A 26,223-nucleotide genomic window follows, 5' to 3' on the forward strand; every position below is an offset into this window, starting at 1 on the left:
GGGGTAGAAGGCATGCAATGTAACGGTAGCAACGCGAGAGAAGTAGATGACCATCTCCCCCCCCCCCCACCCCCCTCGGAGCACCACTCTTGAGCCCTGGCTTTTCAAGGGCTTCCCTCCCACCCTTCCCCCCCCCCCGCACCCTCCCTCCTTTCCTTACCCCCACCCCCAGGTCTCGCGCTCTTGGAGTCTGCGCTCCGAGTTCCTGGTTGGATAATTTGGGTTAATACTAGTGAGTGAGGGTTTCGCGGCTTCAAAGGGTATTTCAAGTATCCGGAGCTCCTCCCCTCTGCACCGTGTGACAACAACAACTCGTCCAGCCGGCAGCCTGCACTTTCAGCTCATTTTCTCTCTGTCATTCCCCTCTCAATCTTTGATCAATGTACTTGCCGGGGAGAACCCAAGCCCCTCAACCCTCCTCCTTTTCACCTTCATCCTTAACTTTGTGCTAGAGCGGGACCCACAGACCACCAGGCGACCCTCCCCGCCCGCCCCCCGCCCTCCCCTGCTGAGCAGCCCGCGATCCCAGCCCCGGGAGAGGACTCGCATTTCGACTTGTGGGACACTTTTGTGCGTTTCTCTCTCTCGAGCGAGCGCCTCTCGCGCTCGCCCCTCCTGCGCTCGCCTTTTTCTTACCCTCACCTCCCTTTCTCCCCTTCTCCCTCTCGCTTCCTCCAGCCCGCGTTCCTTCCTAGAGTGGTTGTTGTCGCTGCCCCCCTCCCCTCGATCCCTGTCCCTCTTTCTCCCCCTTCCCCTCCGGGGGGGGTGTGTGTGGCAACTTTTCCCCCTCGCTTCTCCTCCTTCTGTTTCCCCTTATATGTGACCATGGCAGTGCCGGCGGCTTTGATCCCTCCGACCCAGCTGGTCCCCCCTCAACCCCCGATCTCCACGTCTGCTTCCTCCACCTCCACCTCCTCGGCGACCTCGTCTCCGGCTCCGTCCCTCGGCCCCCCGGCGTCGTCTGGGCCAACTCTGTTCCGGCCGGAGCCCATCGCCTCTTCGGCGTCTTCCTCGGCGGCGGCCGCAGTCACCTCTCCTGGTGGCGGCGGTGGCGGCAGCGGAGGCGGCGGTGGCAGCGGCGGCAACGGAGGCGGCGGCGGCGGCGGCGGCGGCGGGAGCAACTGCAACCCCAGCCTGGCGGCCGGGAGCGGCGGCGGCATCAGCGCTGGCGGCGGCGGCGGCGCCTCCAACACCCCCATCACCGCGAACACCGGCGGCGGCGGCGGCGGCGGCGGCAGCAGCAGCAGCAGCAGCAGCAGCAGCAGCAGCAGCAGCAGCAGCAGCAGTAGTAGCAGCAGCAGCAGCAGCAGCAGCTGCGGCCCCCTCCCCGGGAAACCTGTGTACTCAACCCCGTCCCCAGTGGAAAACACCCCCCAGAATAATGAGTGCAAAATGGTGGATCTGAGGGGGGCCAAAGTGGCTTCCTTCACGGTGGAGGGCTGCGAGCTCATCTGCTTGCCCCAGGCTTTCGACCTGTTTCTGAAGCACTTGGTGGGGGGCTTGCACACCGTCTACACCAAACTGAAGCGGTTGGAGATCACGCCGGTGGTGTGCAACGTGGAGCAGGTTCGCATCCTGAGGGGACTGGGGGCCATCCAGCCCGGAGTGAACCGCTGCAAACTCATCTCCAGGAAGGACTTCGAGACCCTCTACAATGACTGCACCAACGCCAGGTAAAGAGCGGAGGGGAACCTCCCGTCGCCCCCGTCCTTTCCCACCCTCTCCCTCTGGCCCTTCCCTCAACTCCCTTCCCGGCGCCTGCTGGCTCCGCGCGCCCGCAGGCTGCGCGACTTGGGGAGCGCGGCCCTCTGCTCTGGGTCCCCGGAGCTTGTCTCCTTCGCCCGACCTCCCGGACAAGTTCGCACCGCTCTGTGCTGGCCTTGTCTTCCCGTCCCCAGGGCTTTCGGGCTCGGCTGCCTCAGCTTGGGATGCTTAGAAAGGGGAGCAGAAGCTAGGCGCCTAACCAGGAGTCACAGACCCTTTCTGGGCTTGCTGGCGCCCGGCACCCTGTGAGGCACTACTGCCCCGGAGTGCACTCCTGGGCCGCGGTTCCTCCGGGAGCCTTTGGGCACCTCTAGGGGAGGAGGGAGGTCGTGACGCTCAGCCCGCAGGGTTGGGAAGATGGGGGATGCGCTCCGGGCTAGGGGTTGCTCTAGGAAGAACAGAGGGTGGTGCTGAGAAGTCAGCCGCGAGCAGTGCCTGGGGTGATCCCAGAGTTCAGCAGGGAGTTCAGCCCCGAAATCCCGGAGGGACACTTGTGTAGGGGAGGGGTCTGTGTGCCCGCGGGTGTGCATGCGTGCGTGCGTGTGTGTGTGTGTGTGTGTGCACGCGCGCGAGCTCTCGCATGTGTGCCACCCCCCCCGTGTGTGTGTGTGTGTGTGTGTGTGTGTGTGTGTGTGTGTAAAGGAGGAAAAAAAAGGAGTGCGTTTGCCCCGGGGCAAATGTGAGGGCACAAACACGTTTTGTCCTTTAGGCGATGACCTGGTGCCCCCGCCTCTTGGAAGCTGAACCCGAGAGGTGGGGAAGAAAAAGCCCAACTTGCTCGCACTCTTTCCAAAGTGCGCTTTCCTGGTCTTGTTTCTTCGCTGAGGTTTAAGGCTCAGGAGAAGAGCAGGTGTACATTTCGCTCTAGGATGCTAAGGGTTTGAGCACTTTTCTCCTAGTTTTCCTTGATAAAGTGCTAGCACCCAGGAGGCCTTGGGACAGTCCCCGACCCAACCAGTTTTATGCTAATGAACGCTCAGTGGGGGAGGATCTACCGAGAGGGGGCGGGAGTGGGGCAACTTGTCAGTTTCGGGGTAGAAATTATCCAGCCGGCAGCTCACCGAGGGAGCAGTTCAGAGGTTCTGGGACGAAGAGAGTAGGGAAAGTTGGGGACCTGAAGCAGACAGTTGGAAACTGGGCGAAAAGACTCATAAACAACTTTGATACCTTTAAAATGATAATAGTGAGAGAAGGTTCCCTCTTAGGGAACCCGAGGAAGCTGCTTGGAGCAGGGAGGGTGAGGAGGCAGTAAGTAGTTGCCACCTAAAGGAGAAGGGGCCCAAAAACCGTCAGCTATTTCTTCTTTGAGAGGAGTTCTGTGTAGGGCCTAGGAAGAAAAGGAGAAAGATTGAAACTTCATCCTGGCCTTAACTGACTTAGCTAAAAATTATTTTCGTGGTTATTAGCCGTTCATTTTAAGAATTAAAGCTGTGTAGGTCTTGACCTCTGATTTCAACTGTGTGTGTGTGTGTGTGTGCGCGCGCGCGTGTGTGTGTGTGTGTGTATGTGTGTGTGTGTGTGCGCGCGCTCATCCCTGTGCATGCATCCTCGCAAGGCGTGCACACATGCTCCTGCTGGGTCCAGTGAATGGCCAGACCGCAGTGGGTATGGGTGGGCATGCTGATCACTAAATGCCATTCAGTCAGTCAGATAACTGTCATTCTTGGATTTTTCCATAAGATAAAATATTTGTTCAAAACCCATCGTAAAATCTATCAGAAGCTCAGCAAGGTAAAATTGGAAGTCAGTTCAGATACTTCTGTTGTCACACTGACTCTGTGACAAATTGAGATGCTGTTTTTCTTTTTACTAATGAAATGTCTTCTCTTCTCCCAATCGTCAGTGTGTGTTTCTGATGTTAGATTCTTTTACATATGTACACACACACACACACACACACACACACACACACAGACACACACACACACACACACACAGAGAGAGAGAGAGAGAGAGAGAGAGAGAGAGAGAGAGAGAGAGAGAATTCCTTACAATGGTAATGCCATATCACTCTAAGACTTTAAGTGGAAGTTGTCATGTAATCCGAGGATACTCTTAAAGTTACTATTTTTTTTAACTTATTCTTTTTACTTTCTTTCCTTCTCTTTTTCCTCTTCCTCACATTTTTCCTTCCCAACGGAGCACAAATGTTCTAGAATCTTAAGTTGAAAAACCCAAAGCTAGGTTAAACCCAGTGGAATTGTTTATCCCTTTAAAAATATCTCATCTGTACCCTAATTATATTTCACTTGGCCTTAATATTATGTGATTAAATGTATTGTACTAAAGTCCTACTTCAAGTATTTTTAATGCTGATTGACTGTTAAATTTTGATTTTATGTCAACTAAAAAGCCTGCTCAATTCATGGGAATTCTACAAGTTAACCTGACAAGGTGTGAGTGCATACCTGCTTAGGTTCTTCTAACTCTGCCACAGGCTAAGGAATGGAAAATTGCATCTGAACTTTCTCTTGCTGAAATACACAATTTGCATATAACACATTACTGTTTTAATGGTAATTACTACCCTTGCCCTTTCATTTCTTTATTTTGAAATCAATAGCCTGAATGCTTTGTATCTTGAACTTGATAAACTAAATTTGTTCTTTCATTTAAGTCCAGTTTATGAGTAGGTATCGAGATTTTGTTTTTATGAATTCAGATTTGAGTGACTTCTTTCATCCAGGTTTTTTCTGTCCTGGTTATTTAACAGATAAAGGGAAAAGCTTTGCATTGTATTATTGAAAATGTAGAAGAAGCACTAAAATTACCAGTAAATATTTAGCTGTGTGTGTGTGTGTGATATCAAATCATAGTATTCTCTGCTTAAAGGATGTGTATCTAATGAGAATTCTTAGCAATATTAAAATTTCAGGGGATTTTAGGAACCAAAGTGATGTTAAGGGAAAGAAACACTGATAAACTTCTTGAGAGTGACTCAGGAACGGTGGCAAATCTTAAAGTCAATTTAATTTGCTTGGGGCTATTGAATTAGTATGCTCTCTATGAAAATTAGAGTAAATGTTGAAGCCATCTGTCTTTACCACTAGGAGATGAAAAAGGCACTATCACCTTTGAGAGAGTAAAGCTGAAAAGTATAGGTCTCAAGACATGAAAGAAAATGTAAGGAATTGCATTTGAAAGTTGTTAAAAGGCAAAGTCTGACCTTGGTCTGTTTCCTTCAATTATTATTTTAAAACTAAGCATTAGTTGTCTGAACTTGGCTGTTGCAACAGAGGTCAGTTAATTAACTGCTAACCATTAAATAACAACAACAAAAAAAAGTAATTATGTACATGGTCGAGTCTGTTTGTGTCAGTCAATTGCTTGTTTGTAGATTTGGGTTAAGGTTCGATTTTTCTGTGAATTCATGTAACAAAAAGTGTCCCTTGCATTATGTTATCTGAAGTGGTTTCTTTCTTATTATGGCCAGAAGATGGTTTTGTCTCTGTATCATTTAAGCCAGGCTATGACATGGCTTCTATGTGGCCTGAGAGTTACGGACTTTTTTTTTTTTTTTTTTAACTTAAGTAGACGACCTTATCTCCAACCTTTTACATGTATACACACAGATTCATGACAGTATTCTTATATCTTTAAAGCAGATACTATTCATGAACATAAACTGGAAGATTTGCCTAGTTTTATATATTTCAGGGTCCTATCTGAATGTAATTTTAGTGTAAGAAGTACATTTTCCCTTAATTCTTTTTCGTGTCAGGGTTTTAGTAAATACAGAAAGCTGGGGCTGTATTTATTCAACATTTTCTTCATTGCCTGCTTTGCATTCACAAGGGACTTTTAATACAGGTCCAGATTCACTCACTCTTGACAGACAATCATGATGCTTGGCACAGAGAAATTCAAGAATCATTTCATACAAAGAAACTATGCTTTTGAAGTTTTTGTGTTATGGTAGATTAATGGATCCTATAAAACTAAATGTCTCATAACATTTCACAAAGAAATTGACATGGCTTGATAACCAACACATAAAATAATATGAAAGTTAGTTTGGTTTTAGAACCCTTCTGGTTTGCAAATGTCAGAAAAATGATAGTTTAATAACTAATCTATAAATGAGAATGAGAGTATCAACTTAGGATTGATTGATATCAATCAACTTATAGTATAAACTGTAAGTTTTTGAGTTATGTAGGTAATGTTTATCAAGTTTGTTTTCTTCCTTGAAATTAGTCTAGAATACAATTATTATTGTCAAAAATACACACTGTTTTAAATTGTTTTGCTTTTAGAAAAATAAACTTTTAGTAAATATGATGCAATACATTTGATTTTCACAAATAATATTTTATTTTTAAAAAGCTTCAAATATTATCTAAAATGAGTAAAATAGCCCCATGCCCAGCTTCCTTATGCAAAATTTAATAAACTTGATACAGATTTTAAAAATCACTTCTTTATTAGTCAATATTGGCTTTTTTTGTTTAATCTACTGAATTTCATGGGGTTGCTTGTAAATTACCAAGACAATATTAGACACCTTCTTTTTGCCTCACTTACCTCCTCCAGTCCCCTGGGATGTGACACCCAATATTGATTAAACTCTTGGCAGGATTTAAGCATAAATCACTCCTTTCTTTGTTGATTTACCACATGTGATTCCCCAACATACAAAAACATAACATATTTTATTGGTTCTCATTTGATGCTTTGTTTCTGGAATGTAAGTAGCATTTGCAAATTAGCTTAATGTGCAACCAAGTAGTTGTCATTTTAAGAACTCTATGTGATTTGACTATCAATATCAATCAGTATTATACTTCCTTCTCAAGTTATCTTATTCAATTGTTTCCTACAATTGTCTTTGCCAATCACATAAAATAGTTATTTTAATAGCATTGTAACAGCAACACAAAATAGAGCCATTGCAAATGTAGTAGGAAGTGGAACTCTCACAGGTTGTAAGTTGTCTCCCTTTGAATCTTTGCTTGAAGAAAAACAATTTGAAACCGGCCTTCTAAGTAGGTACAGGTGAGTTGACCAGTTTTAATTAAGTATTTTGATTGTAAGTGTGCTTTAGGTTCTTGCTATGTATGCTTCAACTTTATCTGAATCTTATTTTTGAAAGCAATCATTTTCAGGCTGTCAACACAAAAATGTCACATCAAATTATATGCTTTGGAAATGGCAGGGAAAATGGAGTTGCTAAGAACTGTCTTGAGTGTTTAAAATGTGGCTCACTGGAGGTTTCATCATTTTTACATTTAAATGTTATAAAAACTGTGATGAGATTATCATTGACTAGCATGTACTAGTATCTATTCTGAGGTGGAGTATTCTGATTGGTCAGTTAAGATATTTGTGCATAAGAATAAATACTTACATGAATGCCCAGCATAAACATTCTAAATAAGACTGTATGCATATTTTTAGCCTTTGACACTGGCACTAAGCTGCTTCTTTACCATAGTATTGGCTATGTTCTTTGCTGTCCAAAGGCACAAATGTTTTATTGAAAATCACTTAATTGAGTTTAGGGAAAAGTGGCATGGAAGGCTGTCAGGATACTGATGTGTTTACCTGAGGCCTAGCAGAAGTTCTCCACAAACTCCAGACCATAAGAAATTAAAATTGATTACTTTACTTCTAAATTTTCAAGAAATATTTTAGTCAGAAATATTTTTATGACACAATAACCAATTATTAAAAAGAGTCTCTTATTGGCTAATACTTGCTTTTTAAATATATGTTGTATACGCAAATGACCTTGTTAGAAGAGTGTATCAGTTAACAAAATAATGTTTTGGAAACCAGGAATATCCAGGACAGGATGTTCAATTTGTTGTAGTAAGCTAGTATTGGATGAACTGCCATCTCTCTCTCTCTCTCTCTCTCTCTCTCTCACACACACACTCACCCACACACACACACACACACACACACACACACACACACGCGCACACACTACACTTATTTGTCTATTCCAATCATGGTCTGTTAAGTGTGTGTTTGTTGTTGTTTGGGCTATGAGTAATTAACTTTATGCATGCGTGTATATTTATAAATAATGTCCAATCATATGTGAAAATTATCCAAGTTAGCACATCATCCAAGTCAAGGACTTCAAGCCAGGTGCATTGAAATTGTCTTGGCATACACTGATGGACTTTTCCATAAGAAACAGCATTACCAATTTCCAAATTAACACATTCATCTTTAGATTCTTCTAAACTGGATATGAGACTTGTCAGTGTTAAAACAGCAATTTTGAAATCTGACCCAAAATAACTTAGAGTTGACTCAGTATTTCAATCTGAGACTTCTTCTGTGTTTTAAAACTCATTAGACTTGATTGCAAGGTGTGGAAGTTAACCTTTTAAACTGGAAAGCTCAGTGTCATTTAGTTGGTTTTAAAAAATATTATTGTAAGAAAATACCCTAAAATGAAGCACAGCGGGACAGTGAATAGCCAGCTACTTTACAAAGCAAGTTTAGAGAGCAATGGTGAGCACTAACAGAGATAGAGAATGGGAATCTAAATGAAGAGTTCAAAACTGTCCCTGTCTAGGCAGAATATAATACCTGCAAAGCACCCCACATTTCTAGAGAGTTGTTAAACTGAAATAAGGCAAATATAGAAAGACAAATGCTACATTAGTTAACTTAGGTATAAAATCTTAAAGTTGAACTCAGAGCTACAGGTTTGAGTAGCAGGTACAGGAGTAGAGAGCAGTGCTGGTCAAGGTCTACATAGTTTTACCTAGATAAGAGGAGGTTATTTATTTATTTATTTAGTTAGTTAGTTGTGCAGCACAGTTTCTATATGTGAACCATCTAAAGTCTAGTAGAGGAATTTGAAAAGAGTGTTTTCGTTTGCCAAAAAACAAACAAACAAACACACACACACAAAAAAACACTTGATGTACTATTAAAAATTGTTTTCACTGAGTGAACATTGATAGAGCCAGTAGAATGCAGGTTGATTTTATGAGTCACATTGGATAATGAAATCTTTCCTCAGTAGAAGCAAATGAAGTAAATAGGAAATAGACAATGTTAAATTGTCTTTGGCTTTATATAGTACCAAATACTTATAAATGCTTAGGCTACTTTTTCCAACACAATAGGAAAAAAAATAGTCTCACTGGGATAGCAAGGGCTATCAAATTATATATCAGGAAATTTGGCCAGTTAAAGGCAAGTACTTAATGAAAACAGAATCTTCTAGGGTAAATACTTCCTAATTCAAGTTAAGACATACTTAACAAAAGCAATGGTAATGTTAATCAAGGAGTATTTTTTTCACCTTGAATATTTCACCTTGAATATTTCACCGTGAAATATTTTCTTAAAATCATAAATAATATTCTGAGCTTTTGTTAATAACAATTAAGAGGCAGTACTAATAATAGCATTATTACTTTAAAGATATTCCGTCGATGTGTCAATCAAGTAAAAGACTTGAAGTTGAAATTTTTGAGTTCATTACAGCTATGATGAAAGCTGCTGATACTTTCAAATCTATTCTTATCTCACATTTTAAAAATCTAAACTTTATTTAACCTTGTTCTCAGAAGGGATATTTCTTGTTAGCTTTATAGACCTTTGAACTTTAGTAAAAATGACTGAAACCAATTTTACTTTTCATATTTCCAGCCATACATTAATATTAGGCTAGTTAGTCTTGCATGTGCAACAGGTGTAACAATTTTACCAGAAGTTTAGAGATTAATATATTTACTTATGTGAATTTTATTTCATTTTATGTCACTGTCTTAATGATATAAAGAATTATCATGTATTTAGGTGAAAACCTTTTCAAATGTTTACATGTGCATACTCAAAACTGCTGGATGTAGTCCAGAGGACAAATAATCTACTCTCAAATGACCAATCCATAGTTTTCTTGTTTGTAATTCATTAAAGTACAAAATACACATTCAAAGCATATTTTACTTTCCACTTAAATTTGCCAAGAAAATAGAAGTTAATTTTTGAGTAAAGAACTAGTAATTTGCACTTAAATATTTTAAATGTAAATGAACTATATAAGGGCTCATCACTATTACAACAATAAGTAAAACTTTATTCATTTTTTCCTAAGTATTATTTTTATGATGAATAAAATATACTGATCAACCTCTATCTAGAGTGTACAGATGATAATTATTTGTATAAATAGATGCTAAGTTAGATGCAAAATTCTAGGCTTTTGATAACATTAAATAAATGTGTTTGGTGTTGTTGCTGCAATGTTTTTGTTAGTATACTTCATTCTTTTTTGTTCTTCAGAGGAAAGTATCTCTAAGAATCAGTGGATACAGTATACGAAAAAAAAAAAAAAACTTCTTAACCTGAAGAGAAGTAGCTTCTTAGCTTCTTTTAAAAGCTTTGCCATCAGTGAGCTGAAATGAGAAGGTCAGTGGGTTAATCTTTGTGTCTACATAAGGAGATGTGTATTACCACTTCTTGCACCAGACTGTAATTGTCTTTGAAAACACTTGGTAAAGATCCAGATAAATTGAAATCAATCACTTTCTCAATCATTTCATGGCACTTGTCAAGGTATTACACCAGTGGTAAAAGTGCAAGTATGCATAATTCTTTTTTGCAAGGTAGAAAGATGCTCACACACACACACACACACACACACACACACACACACACACACACACACACACAAACAGCTTTGTCCATTTAAAATTTTCAGCTTCATCTGATTTACAATACATTAGGAGGAAAAATGATGTGTGATTGAATGGCTTCACAATATTCTATGGCTTGAGAACTCTGATACTTTATTCTTACTCCTAAGAATTCTGACAAGTGATAAGGATAAGCAAAGATGACTACATGTCTGGTTTTCCTCGCTTTCCTTTTATTTTCACACTATTGACAGGACATGCAGATTTGAACTTGTAGCCAGGAATAGTGCTTCCATGCTTCAAATTGCCAAAAGACCCCCAGGGATGGAAACTTGACCTGCTTTTATGAAACCATAGAATTACATTTATACAAGTTACCCCATGGGAAAACAACGAACTGATGCCAATTCAGACCTTAATATTGGAGCCTTCTGGGTCAAATTTGATTTTTTTTTTATTTTTGTACCACCTGTTTGGATACCATATTAGGGAAATATGATACACTAGGAAAATTTGAAAACATTATCCATAACTGATTTTTAATTAACACCAACTACTCCAAAAATTGGAAGCCATTTAAGTTTACTCATGTTATAGTGATGATTACTAAATATATATATGTATATATATATTTAGTGATGATTACTAAATATATATATATATATATACATATATATGTATCTTTTATGTATGCTTCCTAGATTTAAGGAGCTTGAACCCAAATTTATTTAATTAAAATTCAAACACATTTCTTGTATACTGAATTTCTCTCTATGAGTGAGCTAGCCTAAGAGGAAGAAAAACATTTTAAAGGGAACTTTTCTTTGCTAACCTTTAAGAGTAAGGATTTTTATACGAATGTATTTCATTTTCTTAGTGTCACATTCTAAATGGTTATAATTTTATTTTCATGTGAGGTTGAATGCCCAGAGGAGTTTACAAAGAGCCCAGTTTTGTCTCCGATAGAAACAACTGAACATGGTCACTGGTCCCTGGAGGGCACAGATGCTGTTTGTATTTTAGATGGCTTTGCTTTAGCAGGTTGAATGGGTTCAACTTGGAATTGATTCATAGGAACAAGAAAACCTAGATTTTCATAGTTTGCTGACTGTCTGGAGTATCCAAATATTCTATTACATAATCAAATGTGTGATTGATATAAATGTGTAGGGTACAATCTCTGCTAATGAGACTGCACTACAAGGGCTACAGAGAGAGAAAAGGAGTTTTACTTTTCAGACAGTTTGAATTACTAATTACTAAAATGTATACACTAAAATGCAGTTCATAAAGGACAAAGCAACACACAAATGCTGGTATTGGTACAAAGTTTCAGTAATTTCATCTTCAAACTTTGGAGTTGAAGTGAATACATTCCTTTTCCAATTTAAAAAACAAACGGGACTCTGAAACATCACTTGTTTCTTTTAAAACTTAGTTTCTGTAAAGTTTCTTAGTTGAGGTTATTTTTCTATAATGAATCACATTTGAGTAAAGGGATGGAGATATAGAAATTTCAAATATATACTATGCCATTGCCTTCATTAGCTTAATCCATGTTCACCAAGGGAACACTATTTATAGGGATAAACAGCCTCATCTTGGTACTTACCACTGGAATGAAGCTGATACACTATGTCAGTGATGGTGACCCTTCCTGAAATCACCTTAATACCATATTTACAAAATACCAACATCTGGTTCTGTATTTGATTTAGTTTAAAAGTTTGGCTAGCTGCATGATTTCAACTATGATGGGAGGAGTGGGATAAGATAGATCCTAAGTTTACTGGTGCTGAGGTACTATATTGCTGGGAAGGCAACCTATTTTGACTTTGCAGTGGCAGTGATGGGAAGGTTCTAGGACCGTTTTTTTTGTTTTGTTTTGTTTTTGTTTTGTTTTGTTTTTGTTTTTGTTTTTTTTTTTTTGTCCTCCCATGGCCCCCTGAAACTCTATTCCAATAATGATTGATGACATCCATACCATGTGATCTGAAAAAAAAAATCTATTTCTATAAATATCCTTACTATCTGAACTATCATCTTAACGATTTTTTGTGGGAAAAAACTTACATGAAATTGTAAAGGAAACAGGAGCACTCGACCTTAAAATCTACCCATTAGCATTTATCCAAGATCAAACTAAACCCTGGGTTTTAAATCATTGTTTTTATTTAATTTTCTCAGTTCCAAAGTGAGAAAATGTACTTTATTTCTATTAAAGTATTTTATTCTAAATTTGGGAAATAAAATTAGGATGATACATTTGATATGAAGCAAACTTTTTCTTTGCTTTTGGGGAGTGAGCTAAATAAGGGCCCATGACAGGAATGCTGTTTGTTTTTTCACAAAAGTTGTTTGTGATTTCAGGTACCCCTGGGAAATCTCTTGATCAGATTCACATCTGTTCCTGTCAAAGTGGGTGCTAAGATACCGGTCACCCAGCAACCATGTCCAAGAGGGAATTGGGCCGATAATAACTTCAAAAAGGAATGACAGATGCTAGATTAGGATGAAAGACAAAACGCATGAAAAATGAGCTTGTTAGAATCAAAAATTTGTTCAAGCACCTTTATGCAAATTAAATGAATATTGAATATTTGCATGCAGTAATTTCTACTTTTTTACTTGATTATAAAGGAAAGAATAGTGCATTTAAACTCACAAATGCCACTTCTTTCTTTGTCACTAATTAACATACAAAGCAGAATCTCTTTTTAAAAATCAGATTAGCCACCTGGGTTCTTCTGTCCCTACAAAGAATGTGAGGATGCTCTCCTTATGCCAGCAATACTTTCAAAATGACTTAGCTTATCTGTTCTTTTCCCTGATAAACACTCTCCTGTGAGTTACGATTATTTTAGAAGAATATAAATCTGTTTTCTTGAGAAAGCATTTCAGAAGTAACCTTATCCTGTTGTCCTTGAAATTGCTTAATGTACATTAATAAAAGATCACTCGAGATGAGTTCACACCAAAAGCACAGGCTTCTCATTGACTGGTTAAATAACAATGCCTTTAAGTAAAGGAGAGAGGAATGCTGGACAGACAGGAAAGCAAGCAGATCCCTCACAATTTAAGATGCTCTTTGATACATTACAGTTTTTCTATTGAACTGTTCACATACTAATCAGAATTTAGAAAGGCCTGATAGGACGTAGTGATTGAGAGAGGCTTCTGAGTCTTGGTTTAGCGATGTCTAATGTGGTCACGTAGAGAAATTGATTTTCTTCAGAAATTAATTAATTTTTCATATCGCCTTAAGCTGCAGTTAAAAAGAGTGCATACTTGTCTGTTTTTTCCAGAAATATTGCCTAATCATATTAATACCATTGCCCCAAGGATGAAAAGATAATTGTACAAATGCATTTGGAAATATGTATCACTGAGTATTTATGATTAAATTATGCAAATGACCCAGCTCTCATCCTTTCCAGACCCAGATTGTCTAATTAGGATTGATATGCTGAATAGATGTTCCAGAATTTGAATACAAGCATGTCCAAGGAGCAGAAAATTGGAAATGACAAGGCTGAAATCCAAAGAAAAGTGTCTTTCGTTTCTATACTTTGTTAATATGCTGTTAGCAGTTGAGAGCTGTTTCTTCCCTTTAGCTACTTTGAGGTTCCTGTGTACTTATTACAAACAACTACAGAAAAGGAATTAAGCTTTAGCCATTGGTATTTTGTTTGTACTTGACAATTCTTTCAAAAATCATAATGTCTTGGTCATTCAAAAGTGTCATTGGTGGTAAGCTTCACTGTAAACTTTCCCTTAAGAGACATTTATCTAGTGTCCTTTGAACTGATAGCATTGCCATAAAATTAGTTCTCCCAAATTGAGGGGTATATGAATGAAGCATTTTCCAAGGATAAACTTTCTTGAAGTCATACTTCATCTGTCCATCCATCCATCCATCCATCCATCCATCCATCCATCCATCCATCCATCCATCCATCCAAACACTTAATCTTGTAGTTGGAGAAAACTGTTTAAGAAACAGTTCTGATTAAGGATAAAGCACAGCACTTTAGATGTAACAATGTTTGAATTTGAAGCCCTCAGCAGGCTTTCTCCCTCACTGATTACACTCATTCATCTTAGATGGAGAGGTGGTGGTGAGGAGCTAGGACAGCACTGAACTGTCAGGACTCCAGCCTTTGTTAAGCAGCGGGTAGTCAGTGCTTCTGAACTCACTGGCTCCTGCTCCCCATCTGCAGGATGATGGATTGCAGTGTTTAATACATTTCAGCTTTTGTCTGTCATAGTGTGGACAGACAGTACTATCAGTGATTTCAATAGCGATTAGTGAACCATTTCAAACTACTCCTATTGGCCAGACAGCTTCCAGGAATGTCTGATAAAACATACTCATTGACACTCTCGCCATGTAAATGTAAAGTCTGCGTGGAGACTGTACGCACTGTTTAAAGCAAAATAGAAACTTACTCAAAATCATAGATGATACTCCATTTTAGAATCAACATCTATGATAATATTAAGACTGTTCACACTAGCTAGTCTCAAGGTTAAGATGGATCTGTATTCTTTATTTAGTGACAGCATGAATGACAGTGTTGCATTCCGTATACTGTGGTATCAATTGTTGCTCTGATAACCATTACAGACCTACTTATATATATTGGAAGGTAGAATGTTGGGATTTTATTAAAGTAATAAGACATGAGCTAGCATATGCTATGCTGGTATTAGCCGAGTTGTGGGTTCTTTACAGTTCACAACTCCAGAGGGTGAACACATTTCAACAAACAGAAATTTGCTCTGTAATCACTCCATATTCTGCTTGGGGTGTCTCTTTCTATTTATAGAACTGGTGTTAAGGGAAAAAAAATGAGCTAAAAGAATTCATTGAAGTCATTCATAATGCAGGAAAAGTTTAACTTTATGAATGGGGCTAAGTAAATAACTCAAATAATACATCATTTACCAATTATAATATGACCAGAGTAATACAAATGGTGTATATTATAAAATGAATTATAAACATGGAGTTTTAACTCATATACTCATAAAAATGCCCAAAATGACAATACAGTTAATGTTTTGAAACAAAACTCTACAGAAGAAAAAATTACTTGCTTTTAATTTATCGCTATTAAAAGAAAGAAGAAAATATTTAGATGAGAATAACTCTAGATCTTCAACTGTTTCTACTTTATTATGTGGTGCTGATGATAAAAACTTTTATTTATATTGTTTTTAGTAAAAATTCATGGGTTTGGATATAGGACAACAAGGATAATCATGGACAGAGATAACACAGCACAAACATGTGCTCACCCAAACACGTACTGACGCAGGTATACACACACACCCACTCATTCATACCCCACTGCCAAATTCCATATTTATGATCAACAGAATCCCTAAACTTCTGACCCTTGACATTGCCAAATTGGTAATGAGGGTGTTTTGCAAATAAGTTTGTTCATTGTCTTATTTTAAGTTAATAAAACAACGCCTATATTAAAAGATGTGCTTTCATTCTTCATATTATAAGGAAGTCTTTTGTCAGGGTAGATTAAATGTAGTGAGAACATACTATATTTTTATATAAAATTAATTTAACTTGGTTTGATTAATCTGGATTTAAAAAAAAATAAAGCTCTTCATATCTTACATAGCACATAGTGAAATAATATACCACAACAAAAAGGCCATATTGCATGAAACGACTTTTAAATAAGGGTTTAAAAAAAAAAAACAAAATCAGTCTACAATACACACAGCTCAGGCATGTTGATATTTTTAGTCTTGAGCTGCAGACTAAATGGGGGAGGTCCGGCTACATTCAGTCCAAAGTAGAGTACTTTATTCCATGTTCAACTTTTGCTGTGTCTTTCAGCTAGTAAATCTTTGGTTATGAATTTTAAAGTGGTAGGTAATAATTAGTAGAGACTTTCACTACTACATCATGCTGGGGAATAAGTCATAACAACAACAACAACAAAAATAATTTAGGCACTGCAAGAGTTGTAGGCTCCTGGAGGAGAGCTTAGCCCCTGAGGATGCCAATTCTCCCTGTTTCAGAATCTGTGATTTCCCGTACATCTTCATCTAGAGGTGAGGCCATGTGGAATTTCCTCTATCCACTTTTCCAAGTGTCAGTCCTGATACAAGTACCTATGAATGATGCTTAACCGAATCTATAGGTTATATGTGCATGTGTGTGTACACATCTAGGTTATGAGCATTGTTTTACATATTGTTAGTCTCATGTTTAGTTAAGATCAATATTTAAGATAACAGAAATAATTTGTCTTTGGTAGATCCATAAATTGGGAGAAACTCTGTTCAACTATGCCCATAGCAGCATTATTTGTAATAGCCAGAACCTGGAAGGTTCAAGTTCTTATTTCTCAGTAGCTTCCTATAATGATCCCACCTCTAATGAGGTAAATTCTCTCTGCTTGAAAAAGGCGAAAAAGGAGTTTTTGGCCATCTTAGCTAATAAATCACATTGACCGCCTGGCTGATCAGATCAATTGTGCATAAATCAGTGCCTTAAAGAGTCTTAAAATAAGATTTTACTAGGACCAATCGATCCTCTAGATTGTGTAAAGGCATACCTGTAGCATGCTGAATAGAAGCCTGCAGACCTTATGCTGTCATGCCACAGGGGGGTGGCTTAGCCACATAGTTGTCCATGCCATTCCTAATATTTCTGTCCTCTTAGGTTCACTCTTGTTAGTTAGGTTATCAAGAAAATTTAATCATATTTCTTTCTGTAGTAGTAGGATTTGAACCTAGGACTTCATGCTCTCTAGAAAAGTACTCTATTATTGAGTACTTTGCAGCCTTTCTCTTTGTTTTATGATTGCATCTCACCATTTTGCTAAAGCTGGGCTTAATCTTATTCCATAGGTCAAGCAGGCATATTGATATGTCTGTTTCAGCTTACTTGGTCCTTGGAATTGCAACCCATGTGACAGCAGGCTTTGTCTACTGTGAATGCTGATGTTTATGACAGCAGTTTTGAAAGTCTCAGTAGCAAGGGTCATTTTTAGGAATTGTTTTCAACAAAAGTATTATACTGCTATGAATATTTTAACTGGGGTATTACCATTAATACCCCCAAAGTATTTCATTATCACAATAACTGTCTATATGAGACTTACCTATCTGAAATCACCTTGGAGACTTGAGAAGGAATTAGGACACTTGATTTCATATTTTGCTCCTATTCACTAATATTTAAGATGTTAGTCTGGCTGACCCCAAGCCCCAGGCCAAAAGGTAAGGTTAGGAAAATGCCGATGGTTTTCTCTTGTAAAGGGATTTTTAGAGGAGAAGATTTGATGAAAGCTGCCTTGAAGCAACTTCAAAAATCATAGTTTTCAAACTTTATCTTAGATTCCCAGCTAAAATGTTAAAATTCCTTTCACCAGTTCAAATCATAAAGAAAATTTTGTTCTGGCCCTTACCACCACACTGTGCACTCATTTCTAAGGAAATTCCCAATAAATCATAGCAAAATGTTGTGAATTTGAATTTTTACTATTTATTAAAGTGTTACTAGTATTAACATTTAAAGATATATTTTAAATGATAAGTCAGAAAGTTTAACACCTTGGAGGCACAAGAAAAAAGAATGTATGGTTACCACACACACCTAGGAGAGGATTAGCTTCAATACTCCTGTTAAGCTGTCATGTGACTCCCCTAAATGCTGAAACTCTGAATCTTTTAAGAGTTGTCTGGGGCATTCTATGATGGCTAATTGTCTCATAACTTTTCTAGATAAAGACACACTTTATAATTGTTTATTATTAAGGATCCCTTGCCCCCCAAATAATGATTTTCCTCTAGTCTCTTTTTGAAAAGTTTGAGGTTGGCCTTCAAACATGTTTACCAAAGTTTGTAGTTTGCAAATATTTTATGGATCTAATATGGCAAAAATGTTACCTTTTCAAAATACTATTCTGTCTTTGAAGATTTATCACAGCTTTGGTTTTTTATTAATTGTGTAATACATACTCTTTGTTCCCTGTTATATTGTGAAACTTAGGAGGTTGTTGAAATTGGATCTGAATGATTTTCTTCTTGGCATCTGTCTATAAAGTTCTATTGTCGAAAACTTACCAGAGTAGAAGAAGCAAAGAAAACCAGGTGTTTGTTGTTATTTCAGCTGCATTATTCTTCATGTACATACAATTTTAAAATATTAGTCATCAGATATTAAGTTTTAATTTTAAGCTCAATAACAAGTTGTGTAAATTGGGAGACTTTAATTCCTAATGACGACTAGAGTAGTTATTTTCCTGGGATTATCATGTATAGGAGTATCGTGTATCTTTTTGTGTTGAGATCCTCAGAAATTTTTAGTAATGGTAGTTATTCATTATAATGACACTTGACTTTCTTACTGAATGTTTGTTTTCCATGTATTGAATAACATAAACACATCTATGAGTACTCACTAGTGGTAATTTAGATATCAATATTGAAACTTTTTTTTTAAAGATTGAAGTTTTAATATGATCTTGATAGTAACTATTTTTATCTACTTTATAAGTTTCGAACCATAAACAACATAAATTACCCAACAACTTTAAATAAATGATCATACCAAAAATGTGTACACAAATACATTAATATGCACACATATAGTTAGAAAATGGTAGTTATTATATATATAGACATTTTAGTGTTTTAGATATCTACTTTTCCTCCCCATAACAGCTATATTCAGTATATTGTATCTAAGTTTAAAATTAAAGCACTGACTATCAGAGTTGGTAAGCTGCTCAGGGTTGTGCAGCAGCCTGTATCTCCAGCTCCTGGGTGTCCAAAGTTCTCTTATAGCATTTGTGTGTTCCTAAACTCATGCATGCATACTCCCATTCACATACACACATACATATTTTTAAAAATGATTGCACCGTTAATTTGTTGCTAATTTGTACATTTAGATGGTTGATAGGAGAAGGTAACAGAAGAATAGTTGGATCACTCTTCCTGAATTTTCCTGACTGATGTTAATCCGTTCTTTTATATCAGTTTTATGTTTTTAGTTATGTATTTTGTTCAGAATAAAGCACTGTTACTAGTAGATTTAGAATACACAAATTTAGAGCTCAAGAACCACTCATATGAGCATAAGATTGGAGTTGAACGTTATTTGCATTGTTAAGTAGAACAGGTTGAGCTAGTGTCTGGGGTGGCCTCTGTCTTCCTTTTTGGGCTGTTCTTCAGCTCCATCATTTCTTGTCAATCACCATCTGGATCTTCTCTTCCATCCAAGTAATTTAGCATTTTGTTGATGACTTTATTTCACAGCATGAAAAGTACTTGATATTCAGGCATTCTTATATTCCTTAGGAAGAAGCTTGTGAGATTGTTAAAGTTTTGTGATTTGCAACTTCCTTGATTGGATAAGTTCTTCAATGTGCTCACTCTTGGGAACTGTGGGAAATAGTTCTCGTTGCTTTGGATTAATTATGCAGGAAAAATGCTTATTGCTGTTTCTAAATCTCTCCCTGTAAGGTAAGGAATCAATTGTCATTTTTATTTAATATTTAGTGTCTTACCAAAGTATTACTAAAGAGATTATACATGTGTGGTACTCTCCATAAATTAAGAAAAAGGTTATAATTTATTTCACTAATTGAGAGGAAGTGATTCAGGTACAGTGTTTTTATACAATATTTAGCAATGAGTCATATTACTACTATGTTGTGTTTGCATTTTTGAAGTTCTATATGTAGTCCAAGTTGGTCTCAAACCCAAGGCTTCATTGTAGCTTTTTGACAGTGGCTTTGAACATTACAATTAATACTGAGGAAGTGTGCTATGCCTTGATACTCTGCGATTTTACAAATGTCAGCCAGTTTATCACTGCATTCACTGATGTGCACGGATTGCTTGGCTTTCCCATTGCCATTCCTACCCCTGCATTCTGCCTCATGTGTCCAGGGCTCTTTTCTCTATTTATTTACGACCTTAATTCAGTTCAATCTAGTGCTACTAGGTGTCATGAAGTCAGTTCATGGCATCCCCAGGAGTGTGTGCCCTAAAATGATAATTTTAAGCATATCAGGATCACTTAACTTTAAATTCTATCAGTACAACCTCAAGGGAATCTCTAATTTTTACTTCTTGGCAACTGTTCATTGCTGATGATTCAGGTAAGAAGGCTACTGTGGAAGGGTGTGAGGATGAAAGCTGTTTGTGTTTCCTCTGCAGGCTTTGGTCTCAATGGACTGTCTCTTCTGAAATTCAATTCTTTGCATTTATGACTTACTTAGGAAAAATATCACAATGTTTTGTAAGCTGTGTGCTTATTATAATGTGTATAAGGAATAAATCCACCCCATTTAAGCAATAGGCAAGTCCGTGTATAACTTTACTATAAGTACACCTTTCCAAGTGATCTTGATGAATAGACAAAGTTCTTTCATTTGACTCAATATGATGAAATTGAAGAGTGCTTCTGTTGGGTCCTGGGATATACCATATTTGAGCTGAACTCTGTCTTCCCTTGTATGTGTTTAATAACAGGAAAAATTTCTTGACAAATTTAAAATCTTACTGCAATATGACCAACTTGTAACTTGGAGAATGATTATTTTGAAAAATCAAATAGATCCCAAGAAACATCAAATACCTTAAATAATCTCAAGTAATATATAACAGTAAAAGAAGAGGAAGAAATATCTGCAATATACTTATTCTAATGCTTAAGAAGTAAAATCAATAATCTCCCAGCAAATTTGAAATACTACTGAAAATTAAAATTTCCTTTAAGCAAACTCCATCTAATCTGAATTGTCACCTTGATGGTCACCAAATGCATCTGTATATTTGAAAAGATTTTCAGCTTTATGTCAACTTTGCTGATGTCATCGTGATGAGAAGTACTTTAACATCTTAAGACTCAACACTGAGTAACAGATACTAGGTTTTTACCTTTTCTCCATTCCACTAGATACCATATTCCTTTTACACATTCTACCTTTCCTACACTGTCCAGGCTGACCTCACTGTCTCAAACCTGTGTCAGTCTCTTACGTGCTGGGTCACAGGTGTGTACCTCCACACCTCCATTTTATTTCTGACTTTACTCAGAATAACATCTTAATTTCTGTACTTCTTACTGTATCAGTATCCTTTCCAATATTTTGTTCATAATTTTCTTTTAATATTATTATTACATATTTGTTTATTTCCAATGTCGCAAACAACTGTGCGTGCTAAAGTGAGACAATGATAGTCCTATAAAGAGCACATTCAAGGCTGGCAGCTGTAACTAAATTTAATTTTCACCTACATTTCACAGTTTATTCATGGTGCAAAATGCTTCTGATCAAACATCATTCCAGTGGACTTAAGAATAATGGGCATAACCAGTCTCTCACAAAGAGCTTAAGCTTTGGAGTTTTGTGGGAGAAAAAAATTCAAACCACAAACTGGTACTTCATTTTCAAATATGGTACTTATTTGTTACAGTCCTATTTTATGTCACTGCACAGCATGTATGGAGATTAGGGTATTACATAAATTCTGTGTTGTCCAAGAGCCTGGGAGAATATTGTACAGTAGGTAAAAAGGATATTTAGAAGAATAGATTTTGAATATTTGTTCATCTATTCTGCTTAATTGACTTAGTACCTTCCAGTACAGCTTCAAGTACAAGCATTACTCTCAAACAAAATACATGCCTCATCAGTCACTCATTGGATCAGCTTTGTGATTTCCTGACATCCACAAAGAATATTGAATTTCAGAAGATATAATTTCTAGGAAAAGAATGCCTTCCTTATTTTCTATAGTGGCTTCTTAAAAAATAAGTGTGTGTGTGTGTGTGTGTGTGTGTGTGTGTGTGTGTGTGTGTGTGTGACTCTGAGGTAAAAGTATAGGCTAAGATCATTGCATGTATGTTTTCCCTTAACTTTACAAATGCTCCTTGTGTTTTGGAAGACAGAAGTGATAAATTCCTCCCTTGTTTCCATAAATTATGTTTCCATTGAAAATCCAACTTTAAAGACTTAAAGATGAAAAAAATAAATTAAATATAGCTGCTTAGGTATTGTGTGGGCATTAGAAGTTACAGTGTTCTTTTTATTGTTTACTACTTTGCACTATTCTCATTTTATCTGTTTTTATCTGGGAGGGATTTAGTTTATTTTTCATAGTTTTTCTATTTTATTTTGTTGTTTTAGGAAAAGACAGACATGGATTAACAAGTAGAAAGACTTTTACAACAAACCAAAATAAGCCAGCAGGAATCTGCGAATGCTTGGGATAATAGAGAACACTATGATATAAGGTTTTATTATAGGATGTAGATTGGTTATGTAGGAGATTAGACTATCTGCTTATCAGGTTTGGAAGACCAGGGTGGACATGCAGGCCTTGTGATCTTGGAAAGAAACTTATCTGACACAATTAATGACTTTAAAAATTATATCATAATAACTAAATCTTTGGGATTCTTCTCTTGGAAGATTTTTAATCAGAGAAAAGTCATAATTTTTTTTGAGGGGAGTTGGATAGACAACTCTGTCATTTTATGAGAGTAATTTATAATGATTGTTATATTAATCCAGATTAAAGTGAATTAGAGTTTTTGTTAAAGCAGCTTCAGAATGTGCAAAAGATGCTGTAAATTACAGGGTACTAGTTGAGCGAGGTGTTTGGGAAAGATTTAGAATAAGTGAGCTTTATGCTCTAGTTTTAGGTGAGCAGCAGGGGTTTTGTGTGAACTATCAAAGTTGGAAGTGACAGTTATGGTCATAAAATAATGAATGGGGCTTTGGAGCTAACATCCGAATTAGTCTATGAATCAAGAAAAATAATTCAACTTCAATATTTACTTTATTATAGGTATTGATGTTTTTCCTATCTTCTTGTTTCAGATAACAATATTAAAGACTCAAGTTTATGAAAAATATTTTTCTAATTTCTTAGATGTCAAGTGTTATTTTTCTGTTATAAATTATTTACATTTAAATGGGAGTCAAGTCTGGAGACCTACATAGAGTGTGTCATTCTTTGTCTCTGAGTCGTGATTGGGCTCTGAGAAATCCTTTCTTGAGTTTGTTTCTAAGTTGTGAAAATAACTAGAGTCGAAGGATGAACACATGCTCCAGAATCTGAAAAAAAAAAAAAAAAAAAAAAAAAAAAAAGTCATTGAATCAAATTGAAAGCGCCACTGAGAGAATTCACCCTAGGCTCTTAGCTGACCTTTATTGCAAAATTGAATGATAACCAGACTCCAGACTATGATCCATTAGCCCAGTGCTTTGTGTCTGTGGTGAGGTAGTACATGAAAGCAGAGTCAATCTGCTCACCTCTTTACCAGGAAACAAAGATGAGAGAGAAGGATCTGGAGTTCCACCATCCTTTCCTAGGACATGCCTCAAGTGAACTGGCTGTTTACCATTAAATGTCACCATTCAGTGGTTCTGACTCACTCCTCCAAAGCAGTGCCACTCTTGGTAGTTCAACTTTGGAGGATGCTTAAGATCCAAAACATGGCAACAACTCTACTGGCTTTGTGCTTTGTTTTGCTCTGTTGCACTGTTCACAAGCAATTCAGTGCAATGTTGACAGAGAGCTGCACGTGAAGGCAGTTTAGTCCTTTGTAGTTAGGAACTTCTTAGGTTTCTTCTGATATGGACATTCTGCCCTGTCATCGTCCTTTCCTTAGGTTATTGATGAGGGAATGGAAGTAGTCTTTACATTTCACTTCTACCTAAAATGGTTGTGTTTTCTACATACCCAGGGAAGACAGAACTAATTTCTAGTTGAGCTCTTTATCAAATTCTCATCCCTTCATTTAGTCAACTTAGAACTAGATAATTGGTATTCTTTCAAATGTGTTTAAATGGCAAGGTACCTTTAGATATCATTAAAGTTGTGAAATCTAGTAGTAGTTGTTGATGTGTGGGGGGGAATATCCTTCTGTATATATGTTTCTCCTGTTGGTTGATAAATAAGACACTGATTGGCCAGTAGCCAGACAGAAAGTACAGGTGGGTCTACAGATTGAGGAGAATTTGGGAGAAAGGATGTAGAGAGAAGCCACCACAGTGATGCCATGTAGCTACTGGGAAGATAGGATGGGTATTCTCTGTTAAGATAAGGCCATGTAGAAATACATAGATTAATAGCAATGGGTTAATTATTAAAAAGGAGCCAGCCGATTAGTAGCCTAAGCTATTGGCCAGGTTAAAATTAATATAAGTCTCTTTGTGTTTATTTAGGGCTAAATGGTTGTGGGACTAGGTGGGACAGAAACTCCATCTATAAGTAATGTCACAGTAGACTTATTGATAAACATACATGAGAACAAATGTTTTTGCAAATTACTGTCCTGCAATTCAATAGATAGAGATATAATAATGGGAACGAGAAGATGCATTTTGCAAATATCACTGCCAAAGAATACCAGAGATCAATACATTTTATATGAACCTTAATCTTTTTTCAAAGTATTAATATTTTTATTACTATGACAAAAATTAGTCCTTGGATTGTACATGTATATGAAATAATAAAAACTATATTCTATACATAATTCATGCTGTCATGCATCTAATAGATGACAACTATGTTTTTCTATATGTCTTGGATATCCTAGTGAATATAGTACACAAAACTCTCAACATTCTTTAACAATATTTTAACACTTGTGGTTGCTGAAGGAGCAAATACATCACTAGAGTAATATATTAGAACATTATATGAATTGAAGAAGATATCATAGAAATAGAACATGGTGAGGGGAGTTTATGGTTAGAGTAGTGCAAGAGTAGTAATTTGAAAGACTGATCAGAATGAACACTATTTTCTTGACAAATGCCATTGCAGTCAATATTGAAGGCAATGTTAAGAGCTCAAAGGCATTTTATCAGTGATTATTTCTCTGCATTTTCGTGGGTTTTGATTCCCAGGTTAGCAAAGACAGTTAGGAAGTATGCATGTAATAGAGTAGAGCATTTCATTGTAGATGGACAGGAAAAGAATGACTTTATTTTATTTTTTTTTCAGAATTTCTACTGGATAAGAGCAAACAGAGAGCACATTTGTATTTTGATGTCTTGCTCACAGTATCTCATAGCTTCAGCTTTCTCATCTTCTCTATTTGAGTATATTTTATTAAATCATATACATCAAGAGCTTAGCACATTTACAGGCTTAATAAATACTTACGAATGTTAGCTATTAACTTAATAGTTTAGATTTTATTAAATAATTTGATTGATTCTAAAACCACTGCATTTTTAAAACCTACCAAATGCTCTCTCTAAAGAGAAACTGCCAAGATTCTATAATGCTGTATTATTTTTCTACAATGTCAAAAGAATACCATGTGTGATTTGGAATCCTTTAGATACATGCATTATTATGTATGGTTTGACCTGACAAAGGTCAGTTACCAAATCACAGATCTAAATACCTAGGTCAAAGCTGTGTCAGCCCCACATAACACAGAGAGACACTGTATTAGTTATGAAACTGTTGGTCTGTTATTAGTGTTTCTTATTGGCTACCTCTCTCTTAAATATTAACTCATTTCTATCATTCTAAGTGTTTCCATGTGGTGTTCTTATCTTACTATGTCCTACTCCTCTTGCTTTTTACATTTTGACTCCTCTCTACTACATATCCCAGAATCCTCCTTGTCTCCTTGTTCTGCCTATCTTCCTTCCCTATCGGCAAACAATGCTTTATTCATTAACCAATAAGAGAAACATATTTACAGAATAACATATCCTGTTATCTCCTCTTTTTTGTCTAAACAAAAAGAAGGAATTTAACTTTAACTTAGTAAAATATATAAGAAAATAATTATCAAATAAGAGCTATAGTTAACAATATTTAG

General features: G+C 37.1%; 1 protein-coding gene across 1 annotated transcript in view; it reads left to right on the plus strand.

Moving 5' to 3' along the window:
* Positions 1-590: 590 nt before the first annotated feature.
* Dach1 (dachshund family transcription factor 1) overlaps positions 591-26,223 on the plus strand; it is a 375,887-nt gene continuing 350,254 nt past the window's right edge. Inside the window, exon 1 of the mRNA XM_051195300.1 lies at positions 591-1,673. Coding sequence (XP_051051257.1) covers positions 826-1,673 — 848 coding nt within the window. The 5' untranslated portion in view covers positions 591-825. The remainder of the gene's footprint in view (positions 1,674-26,223) is intronic.

The sequence above is a fragment of the Phodopus roborovskii genome, unplaced genomic scaffold (assembly GCF_943737965.1).
Source record: "Phodopus roborovskii unplaced genomic scaffold, PHOROB, whole genome shotgun sequence".
Taxonomy (NCBI): Eukaryota; Metazoa; Chordata; class Mammalia; order Rodentia; family Cricetidae; genus Phodopus; species Phodopus roborovskii.